The following is a 14,850-nucleotide window of genomic DNA, read 5'->3' as shown; positions in this document are numbered from 1 at the left end:
CCTTTGGATATATACCCAGTAATGGGATTGCTGGGTCAAAGTCACTCATTCATTTATACTGAGAGCTTACTAAGTGTCATGTACTTTTCTAGGCACTAGAGATACAGCAATGATCAAAGAAGACCAAAATTGTGTCCATTCTGTCACATTCTAAGGAGGAAAAGAGCAGAAAATAAAAAGACAATTAAGTCTGGCCCGAAGTTAGTGAGGGGTCAATATATGTGGATATCCAGGGCTTTTTGGGCAGAGAGGAGCATGGGAGGTTAGGAGCTTGCCTGGTGAGTTTTAGCAACTACAGGGAGGCCAGTGTGGCTGCCGAGGAGTGAGGGAGGGAGGAGAGTGGGAGAGGAGTGGTGGGGATGAGGCTGACCGCCACCTTCTCTCCTTGGTTCTTCTGAATATATAGGCAGACCTGGATTCTGTCAAGGCTTCCTCTCTGATGTCTTTTTCATTTATCCCTCCTATTATTTTCCCTCTGAAAACAGTCCAGGCTCTTAGTAGTTTTCCAGTAAACGTCCCTTCTCCAACCTCTCTGTTCTTCAAGCCGTGCTGCTTTAGCTGAATGATAGCTACACCTGAGCATTGTGGGATTCACAGTGTCCTTCCTCAGTCTGACCATTCAGTGTGCTTCACTGGACGGTTTCTATCTAGGCGCCAAACATTCCTTCCAACGTCAGTGCAGATGCCATGCTCATGTCCTGGTGCTTCTTTGCTCATGCCATTCCACTTGCCCCATCACCCTTCCCCAGACCTCTTTGCCTGCATAAACTTGGCCAATCTGGAGGAGTCAGCTCCATCTCTGCCCGCTCTGTGCAGCCTCCCCAGCCGTATCCTTTCGTAATGATTTTCACTCCCTCTAAACTTCTGTAGCCCTTACTTTCCTTATCCCAATTGATAGGCATACTCATTCAGGCATTAGATTCCTTAGTCTATACATTTTCTAACCATCCATTCTATTTGCATAGAGCCCTGTGGTGTGTTTTACAGTTAAATGTGAGGATCATGCATTTGAATCCTTGCTCCGATGTATGGCCTCATTCAGATTACTCTCTGTGTATTAGTTTCCCTGTCCATTAAATGAGGATATTAATGCCTACCTCATAGGGTTAATGAGAGGATTAATAAGTTACTATATGTAAATTTGTGACACAAAGTGTTGTAGAAGTGTTACCTGCTGCTGGCATTATATGATTATCATCATTATTATTTCCAACTAAACTGTAACGGTAGGGATAGTATCTGTCGCCTCATTTTATCTCAGAACTCAGTGACTTATATGTGGTTTATGCCCATTAAATGTGTGCTGTTGATGTGATATTTTATGGCCAGACACATGACTTTGCCAAACACCTAAAACCTCAAGGAACAGGTTATGTTATGTTAAGGTTAATACAGGAATAAACTCACTTTTTTGGCTCTGTTAACTCATGAACCAAGCCTCAGCTAGCTAACATGCCATTATCTGATTTTATGAAAAATTTCAGGAAATACTGATTAAGGCTCATAAATCCAAATTTTGTAAAATACAAAAGAAATGACTGCTTGATTGTATTAAAATCATCATTGCGAGGAAAACTGGTAATTAACTGAATTCCAGGAATCTGAAGAACTGGTATTTTATTTGCTGCAAGCTTTTGTTTTGGCCCCAGCAGGAGGGTGATGACTGGAGAAGGAGTTCCAGTCCCCACCAGCCCCACCCTTCTAAGGCCTGTTATAGAACCCCAGCTTCACACTGAGCTCAGAGAGGCACAAAGCTCCTTCCCCAGCAGCACAGCATCCAGAGCTGTGAAGACACATCCTCGAATGACAGCACAGCCAGAGCCAGGAGAAAGGCCACTTACCAGCCTTCTCATGTCCAAGTACAGGTCTCTTCACATGTAAACTTAAGGGTGTTTGCCACCGTAGGCAATTATAGCAGTAATGTTAATAATAAGAGGAAAACGAGCAGAAACAATTAAGGTGTTGAATGCTTATTATATGCCAACTCCCTTTCTGACAGTAGCAAAATGTCCTCAGATTCATCAGGGGCCCAGGAAGAGAACAGTTAATTTGGGCAATTTTCTTATATACCAGTATATTCCAACTACATTCTGTAATGTTATCGTTTCCATAATTCAGCCATGCCTTTTGAATGAATTTGAACAATATTCTCTCCAATGAATACTATATAATGAAATATAACAATAATTATTTATTCCTACCACCTCCATTCCAGATTCTTTCATGAAAGTGAAGAATTTAACTTTCTGTTACCATATCTACAGCAGGTTTGTTTTAGGGGTAGGGTCTATGGGGCCAATCCGGGCCCCATGTTTTGAAACGAAGGATTTGTAGTGGGATGCTATACCTTATTTCTCCTCTTGGAACATTGTTAAAACTCAGTTTCAGAGGTAAGCGCCTTGCTTACTGAGTCACACACTTAATAAGTGGTAGAGTTCTGATTTGAACTTAGATCTCTGAGCCCATGACCTTTGAGCCCATAAGTATATCCTACGTGTATACTTACTGTTTTATCACTAAATTATCCTTTTTTGTTTGTTTGTTTGTTTTTGAGACGAAGTCTCACTTTCTCACCCAGACTGGAATGCAGTGGTGTGATCTTGGCTCACTGCAATCTCCGCCTCCCGGGTTCAAGCAATCCTCCTGCCTCAGCCTCCTGAATAGCTGGGACTACAGGTGTGCACCACCACATCTGGCTAATTTTTGTATTTTTAGTAAAGACAGGTTTCGCCAGGTTGGCCAGGCTGGTCTTGAATTCCTGACCTCAGGTGATGCGCCCATCTCAGCTTCCCAAAGTGCTGGGATTACAGGCGTGAGCCACTGTACTCAGTCAAAGTTGTCTTTTCAATGCAAGCACAGACTACCTCCTTTTCACATCTGTCCTGAGCACTTCTGGGCCATGGAACAGTAAAGGGGCTCATGCTCTCAGAAAGTCTACTCCTTGGGTGGTCGCTGACCTTTTTCTTCCCCCAGAAGAGAAGAGAGGGTGCTTCCTCCAGCCACTTCCTCTCCTCTTCAGAGGCTGCCAAGAGTCTAGAGTCATGCATACATATCCCTTCACCCTAGTTCGGCCATAGGATACAATTATGGAAAGATTTAGTGATGGGCAACACAGATTGTTGCGCTAAGGAGGATAATGTCAGTTGCTGTACTTGCTTGATAGTTCCTGGAAAATGTAAAAAGACTTTGGGAGCATGGGACATATGACCCATCACTCCCACCCCTGAATATTTACCTTAGAGAAATGAAAACATGTTCACTCAAAAACCTGTATGTGAATGTTTACAGCTGCTTTATTCATAATTACCTAAAACTGAAAGTAACTCAAATGTCCTTCAATATATAAATGGATCAACTGGTGCATTCACACAATGGAATACTACTCAGCAGTAAAAAGGAATGACCTACAGATACATGCAAAGGCCTGGATGAATCTCGATGGCATTATCATAAGTAAAAAAGTCAGTCTCGAAAGGTTATATGCTATAGGATTCCATTTATATGATGTTTTAGAAAAGGCAAAACTGTGAGAGTGGCTGGAGGTTAAGAGCAAAGGGAGTATGTGACTTGAAAGGAGTGGCACCAGGGAGCTTTTTCAGTAATGGAATTGTTTTGTGTCTTGATTGCGGTGGTGACTGCAAGATTCCACACATGGTTAAAATTCATGGACTTGCACGTCAATCAAAATGATGACAATAAAAGTCAATAATTTAAAAGTACTATTAAAATATAAAATAGGGTAATGACAATAATAATAGGAGGGTGCTGAGTAGGTAAAAATGTGGTATCTTCAGAATTCTCATGTGCTGCCACCTCCTCATAACTAGTAGCCCAAGCCCAAAGCTAATAGAATCTCCTAAGCCTTTCCCACCTTTTCTCTTGGGTGCCTGGAAGGGCTGAGTGGCATTTGGGCATTGATTCTTTTTGTGATGCAAATGTAAAATCAGAAGTAATGGAATGAATATGTATGTGTAGGATTGTCAAGCTTTGAAGACAAAAGCCCCCAGATTCCATATCTCATATGGATGGATCCCTGCAAACAGGATGTCCAATATCCGCCTCTGCAAGGTCACAGCACTGGTTTGTCCTAATCTGCATATGCTGATTGGACAGACTGAAGGAGCAGAGCCATTTTTCAGGGAAGCCAACTACCCAAGAAGGCAGTGCCTCGCCATCCTCTTCATTTTAGCAGAGATGCTTTCATTTTTGTGCTGTCATTCACTGGATCTGACTCTGATTATTCTTCTTGGGACCTGGTGACAGCTGATCAGGAGATGGCCTTGACTGGTGGTCAGAACCACCACTGCTTGGACACCATCAGTATTTAGGACATTCTTGGTTTCATTTTCAGAACGTGCTCTTCTCCTGGTACCAGGACCTCAAAGACTTCTCAACAAGTATGTTTCTTAATTCTCACCCTGGAAACTAACCAGGTTGGAGGAGGAGTCGTAAAGCAGAGAGTTCCTCTAGTGTAAATTGATGTTAACACCCCATCCCCACCCTTCCAAAGCCAATCCATCCTCCCTGCCAGCTTCAATCCGGCCTCCTTCTAGAAACCTTCCAGGAAATTTATATGGCAATGGCACACACCTCTGTGGTCTTGTATGTTAGCTAGTAGTATAGGTACATATCCGACGATACATCTGTTCCTTCTTATCCCACCGTAGCACCCATGATCTCACCAGAGCTCAGGCCCCTTTCAGCTCCTCTCTCCATCTTACTCCTTTCAACCTGTTCTGCACACCAGCACCTGGGGACTTTTCCTAACACAAAAAGCCCAATTTTGTCATTCTGGCAGAGTTCCTCAGTTGCCTCCAATGGCGATGATGAAGATGATGATGGCAATGATGAAGATGCTGATGGCCATGATATAATAGTAATAACACTGATAACAACAATAGCTAACATCGTGTATTTATCAGCCAGGCACTGTGCTAATACTGTGCCCAAATTGACTGGTTGAATACTTAAACTTTATGAGGTAGGTGCTATTAGCAACCCATTGTACAAATGTAGAAACTGGGGCACAGAGAAGTTAAGTGAGTTGATCAAGGTCACACAGCTATCAAGTGGCATAGCTGGGATCTGAATCAGGCAGCTTAACACCAGAAGCTCTGCTGTTTCTCATCCCTTAGATTATGAACTCTAAACTCCTTTGCACAGAATTCAACTTTCTTTGTGATCCAGGCCCTGCTTCCCTCTTCAACTGTGTCAACCTGTCACCATGGCCAAACCTGCTAGGCTCTGGCAACAGTTAAATTATCCATGATCTCTGATCATGCTCAGTCTCTCTCACCATCTTGTGTCTTTGAACAGACACTTGCCTCTATCTATAAACCACTTTGCTTCTCTTGTTCAAATGGTTAAGTCAGCCCCAGTGCACAGGCTTTGGGACACCATCAAGACAGCCCCTTGTTCTGTTCTCCCACTGTTGCATGGGCACAGCTGCTCATAGCACCTGCCACATTCTTTATAGCCCCTGGTCACACCAACCTTGTCCCCCCATGTCAGGGCCTTTGCATTTGCTGTTTCCTGAGCCCGATACACTTTCCCCCTGGTCTTTGTATGCCTGGTTCCTTCTTATCATTCAGGTCTCAGTTCAGATGCCACCTCCTCAGAGGCCTTCTCAGGACAGCCAGTCTAAACTTGTTCCCCTACCAATCACTCTTTATCTTTTTATACTGTTTCAATTTCTTCGTAGCACTTCATTTTCACTATTTGAAATCATCTGTTTCCATCACCAAGTGCTACACAGCACACTAGCCCAACACTTAGTGGCTTAAAGCAAGAACCATTTTATTGTATTTTACTGCTTTGTGGGTCAGATATTTGGGTAGGGCTTGGCTGAGGGATTCTTCTACCCCATGTAGCATTGACTGATATTCAGTGAGTGGCTGGGCTGGGCTGGGCTGGGCTGGAGAGTCCATAATGGCTTTACTCTAATGCCTGGTGCCTGGACTGGAATGGCTAGAAGTCCAGGGCTCAGCTAGGACTGCAGATGGGAGCACGTACAGGTGGGATCTCCAGCATGGTGGCCTCACGGCTATTGGATTTCTGACATAGTGCACTGATTGCCTCGGAGTGAGGCTTACAAAGACCAAAGTGGAAGCTGCAAAGCTTCTTATACCTTTGCCTCAGAAGGCCCAGAATGTTACTTCTGCCACCTTTCACTGGTTGAGCAAGTCATCTAGGCCAGCTCAGAATGCAGGTGGGGAGGGGACATTGACCTCTTTTTCATAAAGTGGCAAATAATTTGTGGCTGACTTTAGTCAACCACATGGGAGGATGAGGTGAGAGGAGTGCTTGAGGCTGGGAGCTCAATACCAACCTTTGCAACATGGAGAGACCCCATCCCCACAAAAGATTGTTTAGAAATTAATTTTAAAACAGGCCTAATATTTGTCTCTCTTCTTTACAATGTGAACTTAGTGAAGGCAAGATCATACTCTAATACTGCATCCTCAGCACCCAGCATCTCCTCTGTACACAATAAACAGCAACAAATACTTGCTGAATGCTTACGTAAATGAATGAAATGAGTGAATGAAATGAGTTAATGAAATGAAAAAGTGAATGAATGAAAAACTGTTTGTTTCTAACTCTCTGTAATGCAAACTGCTTGAAAACTGGGTCTTTTTTTTTTTCCATCTTTGTATCTCTGTTCCTAATACAGTCTCCTGCACTAATAGATGCTCGGCAAATATTTGCCAAATGAATGGATACATTTTAATTATTATAGTTAAAAGAGACAATGTAATTTATACCCAGTACAGTCATAGGTATTGAATAAGAGTGGCAATTATTAATGACTTACAATGCCTAATACATAGGAAAATCAATTTATATATTTATTTAACCATTTTTTAAATGGACCAGACTCGAACTTCCCTGACTTGCTCTCTCTGCAGCAGGCCGGATGAGAAGCTCTCTAGTGGGAAGGTGGCAGCCAAAACGGCCCAGGGCCCTAGTGTCTGCTCATCTCTGGGTGTGGGCCTTGACTCCGGGCCCTCGAGCACCTTTCTCCTCGCATGGCTGCCGAGACTAATTCACTTTGAGGTCATTAAGATGGAGGCTGAGATGATCGAGCAGCTCAGAGGGCTGAATTCTGATTCCCTGCTGCTCTCCAAGAGGATCAAATAAGATTACAGTTCTCTTAACATTCTGGCATTGTTTTGCCCTTGTGCAAGTATACGCTCACAGCGATTGCTGGAAGTCCTGTGTTAAATGCAGTGGGAAGGGTGGGAGTTGGCATTTGATTTGCCACAAAAGGGAGGATACTCTCACTATGTGGCCCACTTACAGTATGTGGCTTCACTCCGTAGGAGGCAAGAGCAGGGCTGTTCAGCTGGCAAAGGGAAGGCCACACTCAGGGGCCAAGTCTCAGCTTGTCCTCCCACTATGCTGTGTGGGCTTGAACAACTTACTTGAGCTCTTCAGGGCTTTGGTTTCCTCATCTATGAAATTGGACTGATCCCTAAGGTTCTTTCCTGTCTGTGTTACTTTCCTATCCAAATCTATGTGTTGATTATGCCAATCCGGGTGACTTCTAGAAAAATATTCCACATTCAAGGAAGCTCTATGATCACTAGAGGTGATGAATAGAAGTACTGGGCCCGGCATGGTGGCTCTCGCTTGTAATCCTAGCACTTTGGGAGACCGAGCAGAGTGGATCACTTGAGGCCAGGAGTTGGAAACCAACCTGACCAACATGGTGAAACCCTGTCTCTACTAAAAGTGTGAAAATTAGCCAGTTATGGTGACTCACATCTGTAATCCCAACTACTCAGGAAGCTGAAGTGGGAGGATCACCTGAGCTTGGGAGGTTGAGTTTGCAATGAGTGAAGATCGCAACAGCCTGAGTGACAGAGTGGGACTCTGTTTCAAAAAAAAAAGAAAAAGAAAAAAGAAAGAGTACTGTATATGTTTCCCTACTTTGAAATCAGACTGAGTTTTTTAATTCAATTACTTGATCTTCCTGATATATTGGGCTTTTAAATTTTTTTTAAATATATTTTTTTCAGGATCCTCTCTGTTCCATGAATGTTAAGACATTCTGGTTCTTGACAGTGCTAAATTTTTCTCCTTCCCAAAACCCTAGAAAGCACTGATTGCCACTCAGGCTAAACAAGTGCCATATAATGCCTTACAGCTTGGGGTAAGTTTTATTACAAGGGCATTTATTGGAAGCATCAGGTATTTTTTCCTTCTTCCCCATGGGCCTCCCTAAAAAACAGTTCTCCATGATGGTGAATTTTAGTACAGTTCAAGTTTCAATGACAGGATAAAAAAAATCCCTGTTTTATGTAAACTTCACAGATCTCACCAAGCTGGGACAAGAATTTTCAAAAGACAAGGCAAACTCACTGCTTTGGCCAATTCCGGGGCAATGTACTCTCCCTATTGGCCTCGAGACTGGCCTAGTTTAAGGAACAAATTAGAGAATAAGAATTTTCAATCTTAGGCAATATTGCCTTACATAGGACAATTCTAGATGTTAGAACTTCATCCCCACAGAAGCAACTAAGAATTCTGAGAATCTATCATGTGCCAGATATTATTTTTTTTACATATTATCTTATTCATTAAAATAGTATTTCCAGAAAAGAGGATGGATCTATAAATTTAAGTAACTTGCCTGTGTTCATGCAGCTGGCCTGAGACAAAGCTGAAATCCAAATTCTCTGCCTCTAAGACCAGCACTTCTCCATTCTTCCCAGTAGTGACTTGGTTTCTCTGATTATTATTAATTTTTTTTTTTTGAAGACAGGGTCTTGTTCTGTCACCTAGGCTGAAGTGTAGTGGCACGATCTTGGCTCACTGCAACCTCCATCTCCTGGGCTCAAGCAATCCTCCTACCTCAGCCTCCCAAGTAGCTGGGACTATAGGTGCATGCCACCATGTATGGCTAATTTTTATGTTTTTGGTAGAGATGGGGTTTCACCATGTTGCCCAGGCTGGTCTCAAACTCCTGAGCTCAAGAGATCCACCCACTTTTTGGCCTTCCAAAGTTCTGGGATTATAGGCATAAGCCACTGCACCAGGCCTGATCATTTTCTTTTGAAGGATGCCTTAACTATATAAGCCTTGCTATATTATTATCTAATTCCTTTAGTTTAGTTTTTTAATAGCTTTAATTTATTTTCAAATACTTCCTCCCAGTTGGTGGCTTATATTTTTAACTGCATCTTTCAAAAAGAAGTTCTTAATTTTGATGAACTCCAATTTATCATTTACCTTTTTTTTTTGGTGGATTGTGCTTTTGGTGTTGTAGCTAAGAAATCTCTAACTCAAGATTACAAATATTTTGTCCTATATTTTCTATAAGTTTTATAATTCTAGTATTTACATTTTAGGTATATGATCCACTTTGAGTTAAATTCTGTCTTATCTATCTTATGAGGTGTGAAATGAAGTTCCTTTTTAGCAAACAAACAGATATATAATTGTTCCAGCACCATTTGTTAAAGGCCATCCTATCTCCACCGAATGGCCTTTGCACCACATATGTGTGGCTGTGTTAGTGGGCCCTCTATCCTGTTCCAATGACGTGACCCTATGCTAATGCCACACTGTCATGATTACTGTAGCTTTATAATGAATCTTTAAGTCAGGTAGTGTTAAGTCTTTTAACTTTTTTTTTTCCATTTTCAAAGTTATCTTGGCCATTCTAGACCCTTTATCATTTCTTTAGCTTTTATTTATTCAGGGATACAATTATAAAACAGGATTTAGAAATCTAAAAATAATTTAAAATTAAAAATTACTATATAAAGAGCTATATGAAAACTGCCTATAATGTAGCTTCATCAGAAAGCAAGGCACTCTGGGCATTGGATTCCATTTAGTTAACATAAAATTGTTGCATATACTTTGCATGGATTGCCATTTTTCAGAAGAATTAAAGTATAATCATTTATACCAGAATTGTATTGGACATGATTGCAATTTTCATTGATGTGTCAGAAAATACCTTGGGCCCTAGAGTACCTTAGTCATTATAAACATCAGTTGTCATTGCCGTAGTATTGTGGGGAATTACTGATTAAAGAGAGTTAATTAGTTGTATTGCTGTCTACCATAGTTATTTACTCTACTTTTGATTTGAGAAATACCTTTCTTCAAACACCTGAAAGTGTTGTATTTGATATTGATATGTAAAGCATTCTGGTGTCTGTCTCTTCCAATAAAGCATATCCCTGTTTACTTTAAGCTTGCTATCTGCTGGGGGACAGTGAGGAGTGACTATTAATTAGGCGAATTTAGCTCTGATCTGTTAGCTATCACTGCCACTGTGTGATGTGGAGCAAATTACTTACCTTCTTTGGGTTTCAGTTTTATCATTTGTAAAATGAAAGGTTTGGGCCAGTTAACCTTGAGTGGCCCATTTGACTCTAGATTTTTCTTACTCTTTTGTAGTGTCTTTATCCACTTAAAAATTACAACACCTTTCAAAATAATCAAACAAAAACTCGTAATGGCGAAAAGCACTGTGATGCGCTTTCTCAGTCAGGAGGTAGTAGTAGTTTGATGCATCACAGATTGCCTGACACCACTGCATGCCTCTCCTTTTAACCATGGCCAGCACTGACCACTTAAGGTGGCATTTATGGCTCCTGGCACTGAGACATTTTGTGGCCCATGAAACTCCCATATTCTAAGAAGGAAAACAATTGCTTCTAAGCCCAGGCAATCCCAAAGCTTCAGAGTTCTCCTGAGGTGGCAGGTTAGATTTTCAAATATATCTCCAAAGTAAATGGTACAACTACTTGAAACCAAGAGGACTTCGTATATCTTCATTGTCTTTCCAATGCCAAAGCACAGCACAGCTACAATGATCATTACTGTAGTAATGCAATAAGAAGCTTAGAGAACCAGTTTACTAGGAAATGCAGAATATAGATACAAATTAAAAATAGTATACGAGAATATTTATTGAGTACTTACTGTGTACCGGGTGCTGTGCCAAGCACTTCTTATGCATTATATTAATTAATCCTCATAACAATCTTGAAAACTAGGCATTATCATCTCCCTCTTACAAATGAGGACATGATGTACAGAGAGTTTATGCTACTTGCCCAAGGTCACACAGTGGTAAGTTGCAGAGCTGGTCTTCAATCCATGTCTGTTTCAATCTAGAGTTTAAACTCTTAATGATGACATTAGAGACTAGCACATTTAGGAAGTAATTGCATGTGTAGGATTACAGTGATCTAAACAAAGAATAACAGGTTCTGATGGGTCACTTTTGGGTAGACATGATGGAAGAAAGAATTCACAAAAGATTTCTTGAAGATATTGTTTTGAGTTTTATTTTGAAACAAAGGATATAAATTGACCTAGAGAAACATGAGTTTGCACTGAGGGGATGGACTATATGAGGCCATGAAGATACAAACGAACAAATTTCATGTTCAGGAAGCAACATAAAGACTTACGCATTTCAGGGTGATAGCCAGAAATAAAGCTGATGTCATAGGGATGAAAATCCAAGAGGTTTCACTTTATTATAATAGGCACTAGAGGTGCACTCTCAGTTCTCAAGCAAGAAAAGGAACATAATTAAAATTGTCTTTGATTGTACAGTTTATCCTACAACTCATGTGGCATAAATATGAGCTTCGAGTGCATCAAGGGAGGTCAAAAGAACATTTCTTAGCAAAACATATTTGATACTCAACAAATTATCTTCAGAAGTACCACATAGCTCATCTCACTAAGGCCCTATGGACATAATAGTGCAATGACATTGTACTTAGGCCTTTAAATTAAGAGACCTGAATGCAGAGTTTACATAATTTTTAGAAATAAAGGTGACTCGTCCACCGCAGTTAAGCTACCAGCACATTCCTTTGGCCCATCAACACTGGTACTGTGTAGTCTACATAAAAGGAACACAGAAGGGTTACAGATTAAAGTCAGAGTTGGGCAAATAGAAATCTCTCAACAGTATGTACTAAATTGAATTGAATGGAAGTCTGCTTTCGGATCTCAATTGCTGCTCCTGACTGAGGGCCAGTGTATTTGGTGAATTATAGTTGGGTCCCTTCCATTATAAATCCACTAATGCTAACTTAATGTCTCTTCACATTTTCTAAAATGACTTTTCTCTCCCTCTCCCTCCATCTCCTTCTCTGTCTCTATCTGTTTTTCTCTCTCCAGTTCCAGAGACCTAATGACTTCTCACCCCCTTTCCGCTTTGGGACCGTGCCCAATGGCAGCACAGAGAGAAATATTCGCAATAACTATGCAGAAATGCATGCCTACATGGGAAAGTTCAACCAGAGGGGTGTAGATGATGCATTGCTCTCCCTGAAAACAGGGTAAGAATTGCTTCCAAGCTCAGAGTCCTTGATCTGTTTCTCCCGTTTATTAAGCATACTATTGAATCACATGTACTAGGTATACCATGCTTGGTATCATAAAATGTTAAAGACGACTTCATTTGCTCTTTAAGGATTTCAGAGTTAAATTTGATTGTATCGTTTAAATCAGTGTACAAAGATTCCTATGCTATTACTTACTTCTATATATATATATTTTTTTTTTACAAATTATTTTCTAGTTGCACTAATGTAACCATGAAATAAGAATGAAATAAATGTAGAAGTAGGAGGGTGGAGTCAAGGATAAGGTATTTGTGTATGAAATAAAGACCTGTTGTCTAAGAGGTGAAAATTATGGTTCTGGTGTCTCATGGACAAGGGAGAAATAAAAAGGGGAAAGTGAAAATGTTTTTAGATAACTAACAGTAAGAATGTGTTGACTGATCTCCAGTGCCAGCTTGTGTTAACATATTCTGTCCTCTAGGGAATGTTTGTCCATTAAAAGGAGTTCGTGACCTACACATGTGTTGGCTTGCACAGTCTCAGCCACACTGGTCCCTTTGTCCATTTGGCTTCCACACTCCACAGCTGTGGAAGATGCTGGATAATGGAGCCTTATAGATGTTGGGATTTGGAGGTCAAAGAGTCTTGTAGCTGATTTTCTTTGTTGTGTGATGACTAACAGCACTTGGACCTCTTCTCAATACCCTTGTAGCTCTAGGTCTGGAAAAGGCACCTAGATACCTGGTTACTTAAAATACTGTTAGATTCTGTTTTATCACCATAAATACAGTCACAGAAGATTTCAGAAGATGGGATTTGAGCTTGAAGGTAGGACCGCTTTGGGTAGCCTAACCCCTGCTACACCCACCATTCTCATTCATATCAGGGCTTTGGTTTTTTGGTGTGTCCCTTTCTATAGGGTACCTAACAAAGTTACTTAATAAAAATGAAGGAAATAATGGTGTTGCTTTTCTTTCTTGCAGACCTCTCTATTACCTGTATGGCTACATCTAAATTTCTTCTTCTACCTTTGATATGTTTAAATGTTGGTTTTAAATATTGATTTATGCCTTCCTGCCCTACTCCTGGTCTTACTCCCTTTTTTATGTATTTCTCCCTTGCAAAGGGAGAAATACATAAAATAAGGTTCTTATATGTTTAGGAACTATATGATGTAATTTATATATTTGAGATCTCTGAATTCTTCTGTATGTTGCCTTCTCTTGTAGTTTCACTCATCTGCTCTTACACAAGCCTGAACTGCCAGCACCTCAAACCCTCACCTCTATCCTTGTGCTGCACGACAGAATATTGGAACTTTTCTGACCACAAAAATAGCATTACACATCTATTGAAACACAAACACCTACACTTATCCCCACTCCAGACTGTAATGAACTGAGAAATGAAAAATGTTATATAAATCTAACCCCATGCTATTTGTTGCTCGTTGCGGTGGTTACTTTTCATTATTTCTGTTATTATTTTTATTGATCCCTTTTTACTCCTTCTTCTTTTCAGACACAGTTTATGAGTTGGCTTCAGGCCCAACTTACATTCTCATCATTCCCAGTGGGAGGAAAAGAACTCCTCCTTTCAACCCAAAATCACATAAAGAACAGCCTGGGATTTAGGCTTTAGATTCTGGCAGAGTTCCAACTTAAACCTTGCATTGAACCAATTCTCCACATAGTTTTCTGGAACCCTACTGCTTCATATTAATGGCCCCGTAGGTAGTTTTGTTCTAAAATTCCTCCTTGGATTTGTTTGCTTTTTTCCTGTGCAGGAAACTGGATGCCTTCATCTATGATGCAGCAGTGCTGAACTATATGGCAGGCAGAGATGAAGGCTGCAAGCTGGTGACCATTGGCAGTGGGAAGGTCTTTGCTTCCACTGGCTATGGCATTGCCATCCAAAAAGATTCTGGGTGGAAGCGCCAGGTGGACCTTGCTATCCTGCAGCTCTTTGGAGATGGTGAGTTCAAGAAAGGGAAAGTGCCCATTTGTTCTCTACGGATGGCCAGTCCAAAACATCAACCTTTCTTTTCCTCCATTTCTTTAACCTGTGCATTTCCAGGAAAGCATTTCACAGTATATCCTGAGGTTTTTGGGTACATGTTGGTTTCCTTTTGCTGCTATAACAAAGTGCCTTGCACTGAGTGGCTTAAACAACAGAAATGTGTTGTCTCACAGTTCCAGGGACTAGACATCTGAAATCACAGTTTCAGCAGGGTCATTCTCTTCTGGGGTCTGCAAGGGAGAATCTGTTTCATGCTTCTCTCATAGTATCTGGTGGTTTGCTGATAATCTTTGGCATTCCTTATCTTGGAAAAGCAGAAGGTCCCCCAACCTCTGATTCATGTTCACATAGCGTCTAACCAGTGTGCATGTTTTCCCTCTGCACATGTCTGTGTCTGAATTTCCTTTTTTCTTAAGAATGCCAGTCATATTAAATTAGGGTCTCACCCTACTCTGGGATGAGCTCAACTTAATTATGTTTGCAATAACTCTATTTCCAAATA

The 14,850-nt window shown here is 40.9% G+C and overlaps 1 protein-coding gene across 1 annotated transcript in view; it reads left to right on the top strand.

The window, feature by feature from the left end:
- Positions 1 to 14,850, top strand: part of GRIN2B (glutamate ionotropic receptor NMDA type subunit 2B) — a 421,963-nt gene that overhangs the window by 398,229 nt on the left and 8,884 nt on the right. Inside the window, exons 11-12 of the mRNA XM_012447678.2 lie at positions 12,163 to 12,323; positions 14,116 to 14,303. Of these exons, the coding sequence (XP_012303101.1) occupies positions 12,163 to 12,323; positions 14,116 to 14,303 (349 nt within the window). The remainder of the gene's footprint in view (positions 1 to 12,162; positions 12,324 to 14,115; positions 14,304 to 14,850) is intronic.

Source organism: Aotus nancymaae, unplaced genomic scaffold, assembly GCF_030222135.1.
Source record: "Aotus nancymaae isolate 86718 unplaced genomic scaffold, 86718_ANA_hifiasm-v0.15.2.pri h1tg000016l, whole genome shotgun sequence".
NCBI classification, from domain to species: domain Eukaryota; kingdom Metazoa; phylum Chordata; class Mammalia; order Primates; family Aotidae; genus Aotus; species Aotus nancymaae.
This window is presented reverse-complemented; position numbering and strand designations above follow the sequence as displayed.